The sequence below is a fragment of the Pocillopora verrucosa genome, chromosome 4 (assembly GCF_036669915.1).
Source record: "Pocillopora verrucosa isolate sample1 chromosome 4, ASM3666991v2, whole genome shotgun sequence".
In the NCBI taxonomy this organism is placed as follows: Eukaryota; Metazoa; Cnidaria; class Anthozoa; order Scleractinia; family Pocilloporidae; genus Pocillopora; species Pocillopora verrucosa.
This window is the reverse complement of record NC_089315.1, coordinates 29,360,090-29,380,630: the sequence shown is the minus strand read 5'-3', so window position 1 is coordinate 29,380,630 and position 20,541 is coordinate 29,360,090. Positions and strand designations below refer to the sequence as shown.

Genomic DNA, 20,541 nt, shown 5'->3' with positions numbered 1-20,541 from the left:
AATTGCTGAGAGATGGATCGACGACGATAAATTATCCAAGATTAGTGCCGAGTGGATTAATTTACATACCTTTTACAGGTTATCCTAACTTGGTGACAGACTAATACAAGTATTATGGCTGTGGGTGGGCGAAGTACGAGAAATCACGCAAAGGACAAAATAGTTTGTGTATTGCAGAGAGAGGGAAAAAAAGAAAAAGAGAACGCAATGAACTGATTACTGCTTTTTTCCAAACAAAGAACGGATGAATCATTTAGAAATCTCATAAAATGAGTTGGAAATTTCTTGTAAGGTGTCAAACAAGAACAATCAAGGCACCCGAAAAATTTTTGATGATCTGCTGGTCTTTAGTCTTTGGTCTGCTTCAGGCGTTCAGTTCAAACAAAGCGCGGTAGAAGACAGTGTGATATGGTGAGGGGAGGGGGAGGGAGAGGCTTTCCGTTTCGTACACTGACGACAAATAAATCAAAGGATAGTTTAGTTGCCAAAAGCTGTGGACCATATATTCTATGTACAGTTTCAAAATGAGTAACATATACTTCGTAATCATCGAGATTCTTTTTGTAAAATCTAAAGCGATTTAGTTAACATGTTTTACATTAAGTGTACAATTTCCTGAATTTACTTCGTCTTTGCAGACAAGAAACTCGTTCATTAACTCACACGAGCTGAATTGAAAGAGATGGTTCTTCAAAATTAAATGCAAATAACAATTACAATAAAAAGTGAACGTTTACAAACTGCAAGAATTAAGCCTGAATCTCACCTACCATAGTCACTAGATCAACTGAAACGACGAAAAAAAAACCGAGACTAAAAACATTTCCAACTACTTTGTACGAATCTCATTCAATAAAAATTCATCGAGTAGGGTGAACGAAGCATTAACAAAGGTTAAGAGAATGAATCGATACAGTCTGCCAATATTTTTAAGTTTACGTTAATGGAATTTTAATTATTTTAAATCTTTAAGTCAGTCCAATAAGTTATATCACACGCTTTCATTGAATACACTAAGAAGCACTTATGAACAGTTATGAAATTACACATCAGCAGGAGGGTTGCTTCCCCCTGGCTGACTATTCTGAGAGGCACCAGGTGCCTCATCTGCAGGGGGGGCAGCAGCTACCTCGGCCTCAGCAGCTTGTTGTCTTGTAAGTAAGTCTTTAAATTCTTGTTCTCTTTCTAACTCGTGCTCTCTGGCGGCGTCTTGTACTTCTCTTGTTCTAAACACCCAGTGATTGCTCGGTTTTTCTGCTTTGTGAGAGTCTACTTCAGTTTTGGCGGCCACTTCAAACTCTCTTCCAAACGGTGTTCTAAAGTTAAGGTAGCACAGAATTTTATTAACAGTGCTGATAACAAAGTACTTCACGCAGAGGTGAGACACCAAGTTACTGGCAACACGCAACTGTCAACCAAATATCAAGGGATCAGCAAGTTTTCCTCAATAAAAATATTCATTAAAATCGTCTTTTTTTCAATGCAGTGCAAATAAATCAAAACATAGCCTGTGAGCAGGCCCTGATCATTAGCGCCTCAGCACGAGTGTTTCTTTGCCCGCAGGAAAGCATAAATCCCTGAGCAATGCGGGCCGCCAAGAGGTCTCTAAGGGGTGTAGCACTGAAAATGAGGCATTATTAGTGCCAGACCCCGCCGCACCTATTCCCAATTCATCTCAAATCTTCCCGCGGGAGGAGAAAAGCGCGTCTTTCTTGGTATTGCTGAACTTTTATGGGGGGTTAGGGAGGGGGTTACAAGGGGGAGAGTGAGTCAGGAAAAGTCAGAGAATACAAAGCAACACAATAATAAATCGTGAAATCTCGCTAATTTTGAAGAATAGGGAAATAAACAATTCATCCTCAATCATCAATATTTTCTATGACAAACCTGAAAGAAAACTCCGTCAAGGCGGCTAAGTTCTGGTTTGTTTTCACGTGGTTCAGAATGACTTTCGTGTTTGCCTATTGAAAAGAAACCAAAATCAGTTTTAATTGCTGATAGTGATTAAAATTCTCTCTACATAACCAATAAGCAAACACAGAGAAGACAATTTCCAAAGTTGGCTTAATTCTCTCACTGAAAATAAAACCTCATCTAGACGCGCAGATCTGAGAAGGAGAACTTACCGGGACAGGCATTCCTTCTGTCTCTAAACGCTGCTGAGGGTCATGGCAAAGAATTTTCCTACACAAAAAATAAATAAAAATAATAACTGCACATGTTAAGAGCACATTATTAATAGATTTGTACGTGGAAATATTGGTCCATATAGGAAGGCTTCACCAAAAGGAACCTCTTTTTCCAAGCTTCAGGCATTTAAAAGGGTTGCTAATCACAAGTGGATGAAATATGACGTAAATTATTTAACTGAAATACACAGTTACTTACCAGCAGGACATAAAAGTCATATCTTCCTTAAGAGTAACCAGCTGTTGCCTTGACTTCTTGGCACATTCATTAAATGTTATTCTGTCACTCATTAATTTGAGCTACAAGTAAAACAAGCAGATGTAAAACATTCTGTTAATGTCTGATCAACTTGACTTTGGTTAAGAATTGGCCCTTAACCATGCTTTAGTAGGCTTTAGACTGTGGCCAAGTAGCCTGTATGGCCCATGCTCAAAGGGAATAGAAAGGGAATCATTGCAGTTAATTGTTAGGCATGATCACTTGAATTCCATTCAACATTTTAAGCTGGTCTTGTTGTTTAAAAAAAAAAACCCAAAAAACAAAAACAGGTAATCTTCTGATAGAAAGTAAAGTCATTTTTCTGCAATAGAAACTTTACAAACTAAGGTAAACTGAGAGGGGAACTGATTTGATACAAATTATCATTAAAACACAAAAGATTTGAAAGAGAGAAATAAAGAGTTTTCCCATTATCACATTATGCAGTCTGACTCTTTGTATGTTAAGATATCTGAGTTTTCATGAAAAAATTGCAGTGACAGGAGAACAGTGGAAGTAACAGAACATCATATTCTTCCACATGTGAGAAAAAACTATCTAGACCATAAAAATTTTTAGGCAGAGAATTCTTCCATCTTTAATGGCTGGTGAATATCTTGACTTGTCCTAAATTTTCAACATACAGTAGTTTTGCTTGGTTTTAATTTGATTGCATATTACCTCTCCCCCAACTCCAGGTAAGGTACTCAGTGCAAAGGGCTCATTAAATCTTAAAACTCCATCACCTTCCGCTCTTGGCCTGGTGATAAAATTATACAATACATGATTAAATTATGCGACTTTAAGGACCTTGCAGATTTGCAGATAATTAACAATTGATAATTTTGCCATATGGACACCTGTAAGTATCCAAATTAAGCCTTTTATACTCTGGACACATTTATATGAAGCAAAAGCTGGTTTGTAAAATCATGATGGTAACTACTTCAAGTTTGATGACTTATCCACACATGTTATAAGGCTCTTCATGTATCAACAAACAGCTATTGTTACAGCTCTTTCCTTCTCAAAGCTCTCTCTTTGTTCATCTTGGTATTTAAAGCCAAGAGTGTTTATTTAACATTTTAACTCTCAAGATCTGAGAGTTAATTCTCCCCTCTAACTTCTACACATCTCCTTGTAAATTAGTTAGGAGAACTTTGTGCTAGACTAGGAGAGCAGCTTCTACCTGATAAATTTGAATATTCTCGTTTCCTGTTTGCATAATAATGTATGGACATTTTTAGGAGAAGTTTCATGTTAATCACCACTTGGAGTTAAAGGGGTAAGCAATAGACTGCAACTTCTGTTGGTTTACCAGGGTAATAACCCGTGCAAGAATTTGAGGATCACAAGAGAAATTTGTAAATCATGAGCCTGAGACAAGTCATTTACAAGAATTTTCTTGTGTTCTTATAACATCCCAATTAAGTTATTGCGCTTGTAAACAAAACTACTCACCCTATAACAAAAGTATTTCGAATGCAAGGATCTGTCATCTTTGAAGCTGACACATCACATGGCCCCACAAGTCTCTTTTCATCATGCATTTTGCTTTCAGACATATTTGCCGAAAGTGCTGTCTCTGATGCTGGATTGAGGATACAAACTGTGTCACCATAATGAAGATAACCATCGTGGGATACTGACAGGTTGACCTGCAAGGAATGGAATAACACAACGTAATGACAGGTTGAAAGTAAAATGGAAATATCATAAGGATTCATATACTGTTTGAGAGTGACGAGACTTTCTTGTGCTACAGTAAGAGTGGATTCTTCAGCCATGTTATCAGAAACATTCATATGAATGTTTCTGATAATATGACTGAATTTTGATGCCTTTTGATTACTTATGATCTAAGAAGGGACAGACACAAAGATGATATCAACACTACCGACATTTTGCTTTTTCTTTGTATAAACCAAATAGATTTCATGTTGCTGTCAGTCTGTGCACTTATAAATCACAGAGGATCTAAAAACGTAGCATACACTTAAGTGACACACTCAGCTGCGCCTCGTGTGCCACGTTTTTCTTTCTTTATCACATCTTGATGCTATCTGAGTTCTGTTACTGAACAAATGCACCAAAACATGACATACATTTGTTAAATAGAGAGTAATTCCTAATTTATTTTAAGAATTCAGACAGATTTAGGGCAACTTTTTCGGGATACACAGCACTGAAAAAATAGAAAACCTCAGCGGGGAATCTTAACCTGTTTATGTTTACTCTTGAAGTAACACACGAGTACTATTTTTGCCGGGCTTAGAGATCGATCCGCATGATCTAAATATAAAGTGAAACTGGGATCAAGTTAAGAATGTATTGACAGCATGAAAGCTATTAAACGAGCTATACCGTGAGAGTTTGTAAAATTTGCAAAATAAACAAGAAGTAAGTTCAAATCAAGCAAAGCAAGTTTATATAAATTTGACAATTTCCAATCTAAGAAATAATTCGATTACGCATTCTTACCTTCTTGAGTATATTTTGGAGGAGATTGCTAGCTTTTTGTATCAGTAATTCTCCACTTTCTTTCTTCTCAAGGAAATCTTTGAGCTTATCCTGCAAACGAATGGTTTTAAGCTGACTTCAAGAATAAAAATAATATATTTCCATCTAATTCAAGGGATGCTATCGCAGAGGCTATGTACAAATAAAGCGAACTCTCACATCTCACGAACCTCTTGTAAGCAAATATCTTCATTCCAGTTCCCTATAAGAACTGAAGGATTATATGTCCGTACACTCATTGTGGTACAAACTTTGCGGGAAAAAATAAACGACAAAGGAAACTCCTAATTGACTCAATAGTCCAAACTCTTTCCTGCTTCGATGGAACAATCGTCTGTTATTGCTATGGAGACGAAGTAAGAAACCGCTGACTGGAAACACACATTCTAGGAACGAGGCTAAACGTCATAGTGACGTCATAGCGACGATAGGTAACGCAATAAATCTTAGTGTTGCAATCGTCTGATGTAACACAGGTTACTTTTTCCTCAGTTTGGACTTTCGACTCTCGCTGTTGTAGTATTTAACACGGATGGCTTCGGCTCTTTTTCAGTTCTATAGATGTGCTCGGTAGATTATTTGATCTCGAAATGACAAGCCCTGCAAACCGCTTGGCACTTCACCGTTTGTCTCGATTCATCAGTCGACAGAGGCCCAACGTTTCGAATACTTTCAGTAAAGTTGAAGTTCACCAGGGTTTAAGAAGGAATTTGCCCTATTTGAACCCAAAGGTTGTTACACAAGCATCATATCTGAACTGTAATTTTGGCGAATCGCCGCATTTGTGGAAGGTTACTAAAGGTCACACAACGAAACAACTACCTGTCACGGAGAAGTTCTTAGGACGTCGACTCTACAGTACTGTAAATCAAGGCTGTTCACAGGTATTGTTTCTTCATTGAAAACCCTTTATTGATAGCTTAATAAGTTTGATAGACGGTTTATTTTTTAATTCGGCCGTGAAATATGCTTTATTTTGGTGGATTACGTAAGATTCTAGCTAGTACCGGCTTACCCAGTTAGTAATAGCGTTTGAGAAAAATAATGACATGAAATTCGACCCTCCGCTTGGCTAGTCTATTCTGGTTTTTGGTTTTTATTGATTATTACTGTAGCTTCATTTCTGAGTGTAAAAATGTTTTATACCTGAGATTATGGAACAAAGAAGTAAAGGGAAAAGTACTTTATGATGAAGGGATTTTGCCATACACAGTCCATGCTTGTCAAAACTTACAATTCAGAACCAAGCACAACAATACTCTTGTAATTATTGCACTTTTTATATCATACAACTTTCATTGTTCTCTGATCTAGTTCTTTTTAAACAGCTCAGAAGTCATGTCTTTTCTTTTATAATTTCTTTGAATGATCACTGACAATTATTGGCCTAGTAAGATTTCTACACAATTTTTTATCAAAGAAATGATCTGAGGGTAGATGGAGAGGGAACAGTGGAGCTCGGAATATTGGAGGGTCTTAATTGATTAATGATACCCACATGTTTTTTTTTTGAGAATTAATGAATTGGCCTGGCAATTATTCTGTTGTTAACTTTCTGATGGTATTTTTTTTTTTCTTTCAGGATTTATTAACAACTGAAAAAGTAGAGAAGAGCAGTCAAATGGCAGACATGGAGCCATCCAATTATTCTGCTCCCAATGACACTTGGACTGTGGAATCTCTTGACTTGTATAAAAAACTAAAAAGTGATTTAATAGAACAAGGAAATGGCGACTGGCTCGAACACAAGAGCTCCATATATTATGGTGAAAGAAGGCTTTTCACTAAAGCGTTAGTCAATGAATATCCAGGGAAATTCTTTGAGTATGTATTTTTCTTCAGCAAAAATGAAAAGAAGGTGAAAGGAGTGATTCAGTTTGGATCATATACCCAGGGACCTCCAGGGTAAGTGGGGCGACATTCAGTTATGAGGGAGGGGGAGGTGATCTCATACAAGACATAGAAAGTGAGAAAATGTGTTTAACAAATCAAAAGAAACAAGGGCCAAAGGCCAAAGGGTCTTTTAATCTCTCAGATTGACTAGCATCTAATTTCTCCTCACAATATCACCCTTGAATCACACATTAAGGGCACAAGAATAAAGGAAATGATCACCAACAAAATAAGTTCTTGATTGTTAAACAAATTCTCCTTATTAGCTCCCTAGGAAATGTATAGAGAACTGTATGGAGATTTTGCAGACTGATTTAAGGGTGTAAAGGGTTGAGAATGGTGTCCTTTTTATGGAAAAGTTTTCTTATGGTGCTTTGCATTGAGCAAGTGTTCATGTCAAGAAATTAAACTCCATGCTCCTTTCAAGCCATTCTTTGGGTTTGTCACAAAATTGGTTTTTTGGAGGAAGCTCTGTTGCCATCTCAAAGAAAAGGTACAAAGGAGATTAACCAAACCCAGACTGGAATGCACTTTTAATTTAGTGGAGTTTAACTTTCATGATCAGGGAACAGGTACTCTCCAGTGAATCAAAAGCCTGAGGACAGTTTTTACAAGGCAAAAAGTCCCTGGCTTCTCCATCCAAGGGAACTACATGTAGATGTAAATGGGTGTCAGGTCAGAGGAATTGGTGTTAAACACCAACCTTGCAGAACAATTGAGCTTTCATAATTTGATGTCAACATTTGAACTTATTGTAGATGTGTACATGGTGGTGCAAGTGCTACCATGATGGATTCTGCCATTGGTGTTTGTGTGAACAAGTCATTTCCTGGTTGTGTGACAGCTTCTTTGACCATGAATTACAAAAGGTAGGGTTTTTTTTTAATCATGATATCTCAGAAAGTTATTGAATAATACAGTTCAAGTGTAAAATTCAGCTTTAAAGAGCAATGGGAAGATTGCTTCCCATGATGATATATTATTGTTAGAAAGAGTTGTAGCCTAAATTTATTTGCATAAACTTGTGATACCAGTGTGCACCTGCCCCATATGCCAGACAGTTGTAGCTTTGCATTTCAACCCTCATAAATATTGATCAAGCTCACAAAGTCAGTCTAGCCATGTGAAGTTGCATGTCGGACTTGGAACCAAAGAGTCAAACACTTATAGCCTTCTCAGACTAACTGGCTTGCTTATTCTGTTGGTCAAAGTACTCCATGCTTAAATTGTACAACTGTGTTTAGATTTACTCTCTCTGGAGCACATCCTCTATTTAGGGTAGTGTTAGTGAACTGGTTACAGATCTGAAGAGTGGTGGTTTGAGAATCAAATAGAAATTGTAGCATTAAGGGCTGTAGTGATTTGAAGTGAGAGGTGTGGCAACCAGGTGACTAGGGTGTGCAAGCCAGAAGTTTACTTTGATTGAATTGATACTGTGAAGGTTAGGGAATGCTGATCATTATCAGACACAACAGTCCTTTTCAGGACTTCTTACACTTGGAACATCTTACAACTTACAAAATCCAACATTTACTAGTCCTGTTTGAACAAGAATGTGGTGATTAGAGATTTACCACCAGAAAATCACTTATGCAGCCTCAATGCTGTAGAACTGTGTGTTTAAAATTCAAAATTGTGATGAGATTTGTTGCATTTCTTAAAACAGTCTTCTTCCACTTGGTGCGACTGCTTTAGTTGAATCTTGGGTCGACAAAGTGGAAGGAAGAAAGATCTATGCTTTGGCAGAATTAAGATCTCCAGATGGCAAAGTGTTATATAGTTCTTCCAATGCATTGTTTATTCAGCTGCAACCTCAGGGTGAAGATGCTGACAAATGGAAAAATGCATTTGGTGACAAAAAATGACAGGTTAAAGATCTGCATCATCTTTGTTGAGGATGTGCAAGTTTCTTGGCTAAATTGCCATCTTCATAGATTAGATCTGGTGGAAACCTGATCGGAATCAACTGACTGTGTACTACAGTCGGGTAGTTCTGTTGTTTTTGGTTGATTTTCTAATAAGATTGTATTTCTTTTTTTATTTCAAAATTCCTCAAATATACGAGATGTCTTCTATCTCAGCGTATATGATATGAATCACAGATAGTGACATTTAAAGAAACAATATTGATCAGTTAAAGCCAACCCATTATTTTAAAATGTTTTCCAAACGTATGGATGAAAAGAATAATGTGTATCTTTTTCATTATGTTATTTATTGGTTCAAAAACAGTCGATTGTAATCCTATCCTCTCTAGTTGTGCATGGTGGATTTAGTGGTAGCAAGATATTTACAATTTTACAACCTAACCTTAGTCTTAACGATACTATATTGTGTGTATAAACTACAACGAAAAATAGTGAATTAGAGATTCATTACGAACGCGAACTTTATAGTTCATTCTTGAGTGATCGATTTTTTGTTATTTTCTCACAAAACGGTCAGTATTTACACGATTCATTATGAGTTCACTAAATCGGAATCATCTGAGTTAAAAGCCTAATGTACAAAGCAACTCCGTTTTTCACCCGCACAAAGTGAACTTAACAGTGACTATCAGCGTTTGTCCATAGCGTCCTTGGCTATCACGCCTCTTACAGCAAATTCTTGAAAATTTTAACCTTCATTTTTCCAGACTCGATTCGTCACCGACCACGCCTCGCACTTAATCTCATCTTATGCCTTGAATGCCATTTCAAATGATGGAATTGAGGCTCAATCTGCTGTTGTTAAGTTCGTCTCCAATCCTCCGCAGCATGGACCCAATCTCCCGGGACGCGCGCTTTTCGCAGCTGTTTGCGTCGGTATCCGCTGACCGGTGCTGAGCGCCAGAACTTGTTGATTGAGCGGATCGGTCACGTGGTTCGATGCGTTTGAAGCTTCGTCTGCGGCTGCTGTTTCGACGAAGAAGACCTGAGAATCCCATGACTTTTTCTAAGCTTTATTATTTTTGTCACCTAACAAACAGAAATAAAAATATTTCATAAGTTAGTGACCGAGGAAGTGACCGGAAAATCTCGGCATAAAGGATTGATGACCCAAAGGTATCATTTGCGCTAACACCTTAATCAGATCACTGTTACAAAAGGAAATCATTCCTACTTTTAAGATATCATTTGCTCACTCAAAACGCTAAAGATTTAAGCTGCGGTTTGTTTCCTTTTCGAACTTAAGATTAGATCTCCACTAAATCGAACTCTGAGGGGAAGAAAGAAATTATGCAGCCGAGTTGTAACCATTTTTCAGTCGATTCAAAGTTGTCTTAATTTTACTTCAAATTAAGCAGTTCGACAGCTCTAGGAATTTTTTCCTGACGTATCAGGGTAACTTGAGATTACCTTAACTACGTGGGGTTTTCTTTGTCTGTTTTATTTCTTCCCTTTATTTCTTTTACCTACGATCAAAATTTCTTATCTTGAGAACTTCTCAAGTGCCTGAATTCATTCACCTGGCTTGTGTGTAAACAAACTTGCTCCGAATGAAAATATGTCAGTAAATGGGTTATGTCTCTATCCTTGCAATCGTAGAAAATTTCAGTATTAACGTCACTGATGTAGTCTTTTTTCGCCAAGGTGGGTCATTAAGTCTTTTACGTCACCTTCCTTTTAGGAAGAGTTGGTGAGGTTAACGTGTATCTTTTACCTAAAGATGTGTAAATGATCCTAAGCACGTAAGCGTGATTGAGCTAAAATGACGCAGCGTTAAACTCTAATTCTTTATGCAGATTTGCTTTTCTTTACAGTGTGGAAGAACATCCTTCTGTTTCTTTCCATTCATTTTAATATTTGTAATTTTAGAATCTTAAAGTAGAAAATGCAAAGCAACGCCCGGTTTCTTGTTGAAAAAAATTTACTTCAAAATTCAAAGTTCAAAATCTGATGATCTTTGACCAAAAAAACGTTGCCGACCCTCTTACTTATGGAGCAAATTAGACATGAAAGGGTGTAGTTCGGTAATTTGGTGCCCTTTGTATAGCTGTCAGCATAGCAAGGCGTTCACCCACAAGCCATTTATCGTAATTGACTCCATCACCGATTTTTCATTTATAGTTTTTTTCGGAAACATTTCTTTTATCACTTATTCAGGACCGGAAAGTAACCACGGCGAACACAGCAAGTCTGAATGGAGCCGGATAATAGACTCTCTTTCGTTTGACGAGTTTATTTTTGGAAACTTGATCCTAATCAAGCGTTTGTGTATAAGCTCTTTCTTGTTATGATTAGAACTTCAAATGAAAATTGAAGGTTATTTTCACAGTTTATACAATAGCAAATCTACAAAACTGGCTCCATTTCAATGTGGTGAAAACGCTAAATTTTTCCCTTTGCCATTGATAAGCGGCAGGTACCCTTAATTGCCGGAGAAACGTTAATGTCGAGACGAAGTGTGATTAAGCGGGCGGTAAATTCTTAGAAGAAAATTTTCTTTCGGTTTATCAGCGAAAATAATCCCGTTTTCACTTACAATGAGTATTTACTTGATTTGAAACACACTGCAAAACAATGAGGATAACTACGACCGTTTAATCCGGTTATATCTACCAGAAAAGACGTGGGTAGGTAGCTGTCTGTCCTCCCCCGCAAATAAACTCAGTTTTTAGGAATAAAACATTAAAACTTCTCGCGCTTTCTTGAAGGAATAGTTCGGTTTGCTTATCCTTACCTCAGATATTAAGCTGATGTAACAGCTGTCCCTGGTAGACTCTCGTTGTTCCTATCTTAATAGCTGAGAGTTTCAAGCTTTACTGACCTAAACGCTGGGCTGCTTAAGATATCTGATTGCAGTAAACAAAGAACTTCGTTTTATCTGTCGTTCGCAATGATGTAATGGCTGACAACCGGAAAATGCGTTCTTACGTATTTCCGGTTTACGATCGCCACAATTCTCTTAGAAATCGAATCTTAAAAATTGTAATGGGTTTTTTGTCATGGTCAGAAAGTTCTGTTTTTATGTCATTACCGCAAAATTGAGTGAGAAAATGCTTCGACCAATTTATCCTTTAGTTTAAGTTAGTGCTGTGTCAGGCTTACACATCGCTAAAAAAAAAAACTTTTATTTTTCGAAGGTTAATTTTGAGATGATAACGGTGACTTAATGTACAAAGAATCTTAAAAATGTACACCTGGCTTGCTTTACAAAACGTGCTCCGATAGCAAACCTCATTGAGCATGTGCTGAGTGCTATAAATTTCGAAGGTTATTTTTGGACAGGTTGTCAGGAAAACATCTTTTGGGGGCACAATTAGCGAGCCACTAAACCGTACAACTCCTTACCACCAGCCTAGCATGTGACAGGTGTTAAAAAGGAAAGGAAAATTTTCATTGTCTCAGAAAGCAATTTATATTATCGTTGACAGTTTCTGACTTTCTCGAGACTCTTACCTTGACCCTAATTTATGCTTTGTCAGTATTTTAAACGTTCACCACGTAAGTTTTTCGGCAAACCGCGCGTTGCTTGGAAACGCATTGGGAGTTTGCTGCGGTTTTGGAGCGCTAAAAAAGTTTACATTTCGGAAGGAAACGCCGATATTTAATTTCTTTGAGAGAACAATAGTTTTATGTTAATAAGGAGGTTCCACCCTTCTAAGCAATACAATGAGAGTTAAGACTTTTTGGATGGTTTCCAATTCTTAGGGAAACACACAAGCGGTACAGCGAATGTGAGCTGCAATACCGCAAAGGAAAGAAAGTGGTTATTGTTGTACTGCTATAAACTGACTTTACAACAAAGAAATTCTTTGACGCAGTCCCGTTTTATAATTTGCGGCCAAACCTCTAAATTGGGTATCGAATAACCGCTCGAACTTATCGTCTTCATTTCTATGGTAAATTTCAAGTTTCCTGGCGTCTGAAAGACGTAAATTCCGGAAAAAAGGAATGGGTTCTCGGATGTAATCTGCCAGTTGTCTATCAATGATTTTATCGAAGGTAGAACTTTTAAGCGATGAGAGCGCCATCACTTTGCTAAGTGTTACTGAATAATTTGTTCTAACCTATCCGAAAAATGTTCGTAAGAGTTTGAACTAGTTCCTGTTCTTTATCTTTGAAGTAATCTGCTCGAACCTTGACACAGTTCAGCAAACAACAAAATCTTGAATAAAAGTTTACATGTTACTAATTTTATAGCTTACTCGACCATAACCTGCGAAAGGGAAAACCCCTACACTCCTTAAATCAAAAGTGATTTCAGAATAAATTTGCCACATCGTTGGAGAGAATTTTTTGTTGTAGAATTTGATAAAGCAATTTTGCAAGCTTAATGTCTTAGGTTTAGGAAATTTCTCAACATATCAACGGGATTTCACCCTGTTTCCTGATCGGCGTAAAGAGTTTGTCGTCATAAGATTGAATTTTTCTCGTATTGTATTGCGTATTCCAAATTGAGAGGGATATAAAACATGTTTTGGACCGAGTTATTTACATATACTGCATTAGTCTGTCAAAACTTGCTAGAACGAGTTTTTGGCGCCATAATACATACTGAATTGAGTCTTTACAAGAATTACCAAAAAAAAATATTGACGTTCGGAATTTTCGCTTGGGAACAGCGGTAAGATGTGGACTCTATCTATAGTGGCGTGGGATGCAACGTGTTCCGCAGTTTAATAGAGGATGTTAAATTTTAACAGCCCTTAGAGAAATGAAATAAGAGGACTTGGGTGGCAAAAAATGATTCCTAATCATTTCTTTCTTTTTGCGCATGGGTTAGTTGCTGAGTTGAGATTTCTAAGGCTTAGACAGTGTTAGAAGCTAAGCTTTCTTTTTGACCGGAATTTCCCTTTGTTTTTGCGCGCAGCGTTTGCATTTTCGATAAAGTACAATCGTTTAGTTGGTAGTCAATAAATAGCTGCATCATGACAGGTTTTCTTTTTTTTCATTTGTTATTTTCGTCTAAGTACATCATTTATTGATAATTCATGTCAGCTGAATCGAAAACTGAATGCTTGTGCCCAAAAAAGGATAAGGTTTACATTTCAATTTAATCGCTACTTGGAAAATGGTGCAACTCAAAAGCTTAGAGACTGCATGATTTAATTTACATCCACATCAATTGTTTTTAATTTTACCTCTGCAGTCTGTAGAGGTTTAAATAACTTTTTCCACAAGCGGCTGTCAATGTTGTGATAGGCGACTGTGCCCGCAAAGGGGCTGGAGGGCGAAACTCAAACACGACGCCTGCTCGCAAACTAAACAGACGGTGGTCGGAACGAGGCCATAAAGGCCGCGGTAGACCACCGACTCTTATGAAACCCCAAAGCCTGAGGTACAATTTACCTGCGACTTTGTTCACCAGAGATTTAATTTGAGTTAACTTCAGTCAGATATGAGTTTCGCTTGGAAAAATTTGGAAACATGTTTGACAGGTTTGTCTCATTTGACCAAAAATAAACAAAACATGCAAATAAGGTGAAAACCGTTCATACTTGCACGTTCATGCGGAAAATATTAAAAAACAACGATATAGACTTAGAGGGACAGATTTTTTAATTTCGGTTTTCACCTGCAAATTCTCTAGGGGGTCATCCTTAACATTTGCAACAATCAAAATTCAAGTTCAATTTTTTAGCAGCGTGAATATTTTTAAAGAAGAAAAGAATGAAGAAAAGTGAAAACTTTCCTTGGAGCAGGACTTCGAACTTTTATTTCGATGTAAAAAGTGTTGATGTCTTTGAGAGCAGCGCAAACAATGGCGTAACGCAAAGTTTCGTCTAAAGTTCCATCGTTCTGACGAAGGGCTAACGCTCGAAACGTCAACTCTTTACTGTGGCCAATTAACGTTATCAACTCAGTTGATAACACTAAATTAAACCCGTTTTACTCTCTCACCGACGCAGCACCACAGTTTCTTTAGAACTTACTACTTTAATCGTAAAGCAAAGTTTGCCTCCCATGAGAACTGAGGTCATATCGAGGGAGTAACCGAATTTTTTTTACGCCTCCTCCTAAACCTCGTGCGAAAATCGACACCAATTTGAAGATTTGGGTCTTCATATTCAATTTGAGGTTTTGTGCCCATATCGACAAACAGATCTTTCACTTTTATTTTTGCTCTTGAGGTTTCAGCTGTACCCAAGGAATATTATGCTCGTAGACTTTTGGGCTCCATCGATTTCCTCCTCTTAGTTCCCGACGAAACGATTACAATCAAGACTCAAAAGCAGTCGAGCATGTTTGTTCTATTTGTCAAACCTTTAAACATCGAAAAGTTTGAAAGATTTTGTTCACTTTTTTTAGTCGTGTTTTCGTATTAAGTGTTCTCGAACCTGTTCACATCGCACCCTGGTGCAAGCTTCCCCAAAAATTATTTCCGAATCCTGTAAATATCAATACAACTCGATAGGCGAGAGAATATTTTCTGGATACAAACTTTAAATTATCGTTTTAATGGTTTCAGAGAAGACTGACTCTGGATCTTTCATTTGTTGACGTAATGTCGTGTTTCAGAGACGAAAATTTGCATGAAAACTAGACGGAGTAGTCACGCTGTAGTTTGCGTGAGTTATTTTCCTTGAATTTGTATTTAACTTGTGCTCTTACCTTTTCGTTGACTGCACGCAAGGATCTGCTGCTTGATCGGGCTTAAGATCTCGTGGAAAATTATCTTGGTCGAGGTATGTTGAATTGATTTATCTTCTGCCCCCTACTTGAAATAAATACTACTTCGACATATTAGGTTGGTGATGTCACTTCGAAAGTAGTCGGTAATGTTTACTCAAGTGTGACAATTTAAGATATCCATTTCACCGCTAATGTCAAGGTAATACTGGTTGTGACAAGTAAAAGACTTTGGAGGTTATTTCCCCAAATAATTACCACGAGATTTTCATGCGCAAAAGAATATGAAACATTTAACGTGTCAATTTTCAACAAAATCCTGGTAATTTTTTTGTGCTAATAGATTTCTACTAGAAAAATTTGAGTTTATTTCAATCTTTAGTGTAATTTTTAGGGTACCATTGTACCATTCAAGTAATTAAACCGAGAAGCATGATGAATAATTCTAAAATCGAAGCACTTTGCCTTTACATGTTGCGCTGTTGAGGATAAGTCGATAATATTTCAGTTACTAATCATGCCATAAATAAAATAGAGGTGTAAAATTGCAATTTGGATACGAGGAAAATTCCCGTTGTCGATTTTCGACGTTTGTACAAAATCATGCCAATTGTACTAAACTGCTTTTTTCCTTATAGGGGCATGTTTGTGCTTAGAACTGTCGAGGAAAAAAAAAAGCGTTTTGTTGTTGGCATGGCGATTTTAAGAGGGTCTTTGAACAGCAGACTAATTTATCGAAGGCTTTTATAAAATTATCATTCAGGATGTCGCTCTTGACCATCCTGTACTCTGAAGCGGAACCAGAAGGTGGGACATCAGTGCAATTGACTCAGATAGAACTGGGAACCGTAGTTTTTGAGAATATTTTGTGGACAGACTCTTATTAGTCAGAAATTTTTTCTCCACCGATTCTGAATAATTTAACAATTGCTCACAGTGTGCAAAAGATATTTTTAGTCGAGCGTTCATCAAGTTTTTGTTTATTTTTTGCAACCTGGAAATTCCAACGATTTATTTGGTTCCGTTGATACCCACTGTTAAAGTTTTTCTAAGAAGCTTGTACAAGCAATTTGTTTGACACATCGTAACTTTACTGATACTTAAAAAAGGCAGTATTTAGTTTGCCAATCGATGACAATTTCTTCCTGTTAAGATTCAATATTATTTTAACTATTCTATTTTGTACAAGTTTGCTCTGTATTTTGCATTTTTTCATTTTCCATTTGATTTCTTAAGAACCAACGACTCGACCCAGATCGAGATCTTTGAAATCGAATAGCATTTATGAAACAAAATTTGAAACAAATGCATTGAGCTTCCTAGTTTCTGTACAAATCTACCAAAGCCTTTTCGTGACTGTCGTGGGTTGAAATCGCGTGACCCGCGTGGTGTTACGAACAATACTGGTGCCACTCCTGTGTTTGTGATGAAAACATTTGTTACTCTCTCTGCAAGGTTTTCATTGTCTTTGTGTGGTGTTGGTGTTAATTTGCGAAAAGCAATACGCATTTGGAGAACTTTCCTCATCCTCAATGCAGACTGTTACGACCCTTTGTGTAAAGTTTTATTGATACTCTACACAATTCCGTAATCATAGTTTAATTATATTAACCTTTCTTTGTAGACATATTATCCTGTTGCGATCAGTCGATATTTCTCAAAATATATTAACGGTCTTGCCCTGTTCCTACTCAGAATGTGTTCACTTCTGGTTTCCCTCAGTTGCTGACCGATCTCTTGAGTAGGCACAAAGTTCATTGAATTGTGAAATTCTTCAAGTTATTTTTAAGCTCCCTGTGGCTTGGCGCTTCCTACGCAATACACGGAAAACCTCCCTCGCAACTTATTTTTAGTGTTAGCGGTAATTTGACGTTGGAAACAGGCTCAAAATACCAGTTTTGTTCAGCACGTAGGCGGATGGTTAAGCTAAATATGTACCTAGTTGCTAATTTTATCTCCAACGTACGCCCAGTCAAGTGCATTTTGCACTGGTTGATTTCACAATAAAAAATTTTTGAAAAGTTTTTGGCAACACACCTATATATCAAGGTAGTAAACCTATAGATTATCTCCTCTGGAACGGAGATGGCGTTCATGAGATGCATTAGTCATCTTTCTCCTTATTCTCTAATCCTTTTTTAAAATCTATTTTAGGCGAGGGATGGGGGAAGGTTTCAAGCTTTGCTCTAGATATACCTCCACCATCAAATCAGGAGAGCAATCGCAAAAAATCCTCTTCCAATGAGGATAATCCGGAAAATCCGATTATATGCAAGATTACCGTGCGCCCAAATTTGAGGTAGGGGGTTAATCTTTTTCACACTTTTAGAAAACTTTGCTCAGTATTCAACATGCCGGGTGAGTCTAATTCAAATCAGTGAAGGGATAGTTTTAAGTTATCCTGTCGCAGCGTAGCATTTTCAATAAATTAAGGTGTTTTAATGCTACATTTTTATCAACGTATATGAGATAGCAGTATCGATGTAATTATCAAATCACGAGGGCCGTAAACTGTCGATTGACAAGAAATCACCCCACGCCTGATTCAAGTTCAACACAATGTTCTGACCCTGTTTGCTAGGATATGATCTAATCAGCACGAGTCTACCACAGTTACTCGTAATCACGTGGCTGTGTTACGGTCACATGTCTGTAGTAATTTTCCCGCTCATAACCAGAATTTAAAAAAGCGAGCAAAGTTTTTCCAAAAAATATCCGATCTGGTTGGTTTTTTCTTCCTTTTTCTCCAAAATCAAAGCACGCTCTTCCTTTGTCTGGTCTTCATAAGCAACACGCACCCTCACTTTTTTTGGTCTCCTCACGCAACCCGCGCCCTCCTTTGTTTGGTCTCGACACTCAATGTGAACCTTCCTTTGTTTGGTTTCCAGAAGCAACGCACGTTCTACCCTTGGTTAGTCTCGACTCGTAACGCGCGCTATCCCATTCTTTAATCTCGATAAGGGAGGCGTTTTCTACCATGTTTTGGTCTTAACACTCAACGTGCACTCTCTATCTTTGTTTTGCTTCCAGAATCAAAGCGCGCTCTTTCTTTGTTTGGTCTCGACTCGCAACACGCGCTCTCACTTTGTTTGGTCTCCGCGCACAACGGGCACTCTTTCTCGCTTTTTTATTTCGAAAATTAAAGTGCGCTTTCCTTTGTTTGGTCTTCGACACGCAACACGCGCTCTCCCTATGTTTGTTCGCGCACTCTCTCTTTATTTGGTCTCCTCACCCGACGCGCGCTATCTTTTGTTTGGTCTTTACAAGCAACGTGCTCTCTCTCCCGTTGTTTGGTCTGGAAACCTCCGGTGTATGATCTCGACGCGTAACGCGTTCTCTCTTTTGTTTTTTCCACGTCGCAAAATGTGCGCTTTCCTATCCCGTTTTCCTACCCGGCCAAAAGATTGTGGTAACAGCCCGCGAGATGCGTCGGGATGATGCAGAATGAATGAGGTACTATTTAAGGGAGGTCTTATCGTGACGTAAATTTAAACGAAGTCTTGATTAGGCCACGGTTTAAGATAAACAATGAACTTCGAGAAATCTTTACAAGTGGGTTGTTTGAAATTAATTCATCAGTTTTCTTCCAATATTAGTTGTACGCCCTCTTTGACCTGTTCACAAAACTCAACATTAAGACGGTTAACTTTGGCAATAGTGAAGAGGTTTATGATGTAGTTTACCAAACAATGGCAATAATTTATCTAAATAACTGGCACATTGTGTTTTTCAAGCCAAGCAGTTAATACTGTGGATAACTTATATGCTGTGCAGAAAGTAACATTAAACTCGCTGATCCTTCAGACTGTCCTGAAGGAAACCAAGACTCATGCAAGGTAACGATTTTTCTCTTGCGAGTAAGTCCTCAATGGGCGGACAGAACTGAAGAAAATCGGTCTATGTAGAAACAAGTTTTTCGGTTCAAGAAAGCAATCGCTATGACTGACTCTCAACTAAATCACGACTCTTTCAGATAACCTCCTGAAAATTTCTTATCAATCAAACAATAACTCTTTTTTATTTTCTTAAGCAACAATATGTTTTCAAACGGGTGAGCAAGCCTTGATAAATTTGAAAAATCCAGCAGGGAAGATGATCAACTCGGTCCTTTGCAAATTATCACTGTTTACTACCGTCATTAGAAGGTCCCGGTCTGATCATCACTGACATAAAATAACGAACGCTCTAAATTAGCTACTTGCTTCATATTGGCTACAGGAAAAATTGAAATCTTCAAGATTATTTACCACAAGAGGTGCCTGAATTTGTTCTGGTTGGGATAGCGCTGCTGGGCCGGGCAGCAAAAGAAATGGGTGGTTTTCAAATACGGAACTTAAAGTATTCCTTTCTGGCGCCCTTATGACACCTATATCCAATTTATTGAAAATTGCAATGCAAAAGATTGCAGTTCAAATGATTAAAAAATAACTGACTAAACAAAAGCAATTGCCCGACTTGGGCCTGCTAGCTGTCTTCGACTTTGTTAATCTTCGTTGGTGTTCGGCAGTCTTCGTCCGTCCTCGGTTTTCGTCAGTCCTCGGCGTGTATGCCTCATTTTCATTCAACTCGTCTTTCTTAAAATAAAAAAGAATTGTTTTAAAATTAATTAATTTTGATATTTTAAATGAGGACTGCTGGACCAATAATACACTAAGATAAATTTTTATTTTGTCGTCTTTGAACGAAGAAAGCGCTATAGGTCTAATGAAAATAAAGCACTTAAATTCATCACTTACCTTTGTAAAAAGCTAGGTACGTGCTGTGGTCAGATTTGTGAGTGTTCTCCGTTCCTCAAGTAACACACGCTTCTGCGGGTAACAAGTGCCTTATTTCACACCTCTATAATTCTAATAACTTTGGAATAAAAGCGAAGCGCCGTAGCACAGTGTAATTAAGCACAAGTTTATTAGTGTTTGGAATAACTTTGTAAGCGACATGACCACCGTTTTCAGTAATAAATTGTCGGCAAAAAAGTGAAATTAAGTTGAGTTTGATTCCAATTCCACATTAAGCAAATCCCTCTCCAGATAAGTTTAGTGGTTATCATTTAATGGTTTATTTTTCTAAGCGCGGCGTTTACAAGGTGGAAGTTTGCATTATGAAATTGCCAACAGGGCTGTATTGG

The 20,541-nt window shown here is 37.6% G+C and overlaps 2 protein-coding genes and 1 long non-coding RNA gene across 5 annotated transcripts; 1 reads left to right on the top strand and 2 right to left on the bottom strand.

Moving 5' to 3' along the window:
• Positions 1-476: 476 nt before the first annotated feature.
• Positions 477-5,368, bottom strand: LOC131779106 (cilia- and flagella-associated protein 161-like). Its single transcript, XM_059095640.2, has 8 exons — positions 5,139-5,368; positions 4,930-5,019; positions 3,910-4,106; positions 3,130-3,208; positions 2,389-2,489; positions 2,127-2,184; positions 1,888-1,961; positions 477-1,316 (listed from the first exon to the last, which is right to left on the bottom strand). The coding sequence occupies exons 1-8, from the start codon at positions 5,205-5,207 to the stop codon at positions 1,043-1,045; spliced, it is 942 nt and encodes a 313-aa protein (XP_058951623.2). The 5' UTR covers positions 5,208-5,368; the 3' UTR covers positions 477-1,042.
• Positions 5,369-5,399: 31 nt separating this feature from the next.
• On the top strand, positions 5,400-17,705 carry LOC131779107 (acyl-coenzyme A thioesterase THEM4-like). 2 transcript variants are annotated; one of them, XM_066165046.1, is made up of 4 exons: positions 5,400-5,852; positions 6,551-6,873; positions 7,620-7,730; positions 17,571-17,705. In XM_066165046.1, exons 1-4 carry the CDS (start codon positions 5,559-5,561, stop codon positions 17,659-17,661), a joined length of 819 nt encoding a protein of 272 aa, XP_066021143.1. In that variant the 5' UTR covers positions 5,400-5,558; the 3' UTR covers positions 17,662-17,705. The 2 variants fall into 2 exon arrangements, with proteins under 2 accessions (XP_066021143.1, XP_058951624.2); XM_059095641.2 differs by lacking the exon at positions 17,571-17,705 and adding an exon at positions 8,528-9,268.
• On the bottom strand, positions 9,058-15,647 carry LOC131779108 (uncharacterized). 2 transcript variants are annotated; one of them, XR_010717179.1, is made up of 2 exons: positions 15,399-15,647; positions 9,058-9,818 (listed from the first exon to the last, which is right to left on the bottom strand). It is a non-coding gene; the product is annotated as an uncharacterized lncRNA (long non-coding RNA). The 2 variants fall into 2 exon arrangements; XR_009339755.2 differs by lacking the exon at positions 15,399-15,647 and adding an exon at positions 11,524-11,662.
• Positions 17,706-20,541: the final 2,836 nt, after the last annotated feature.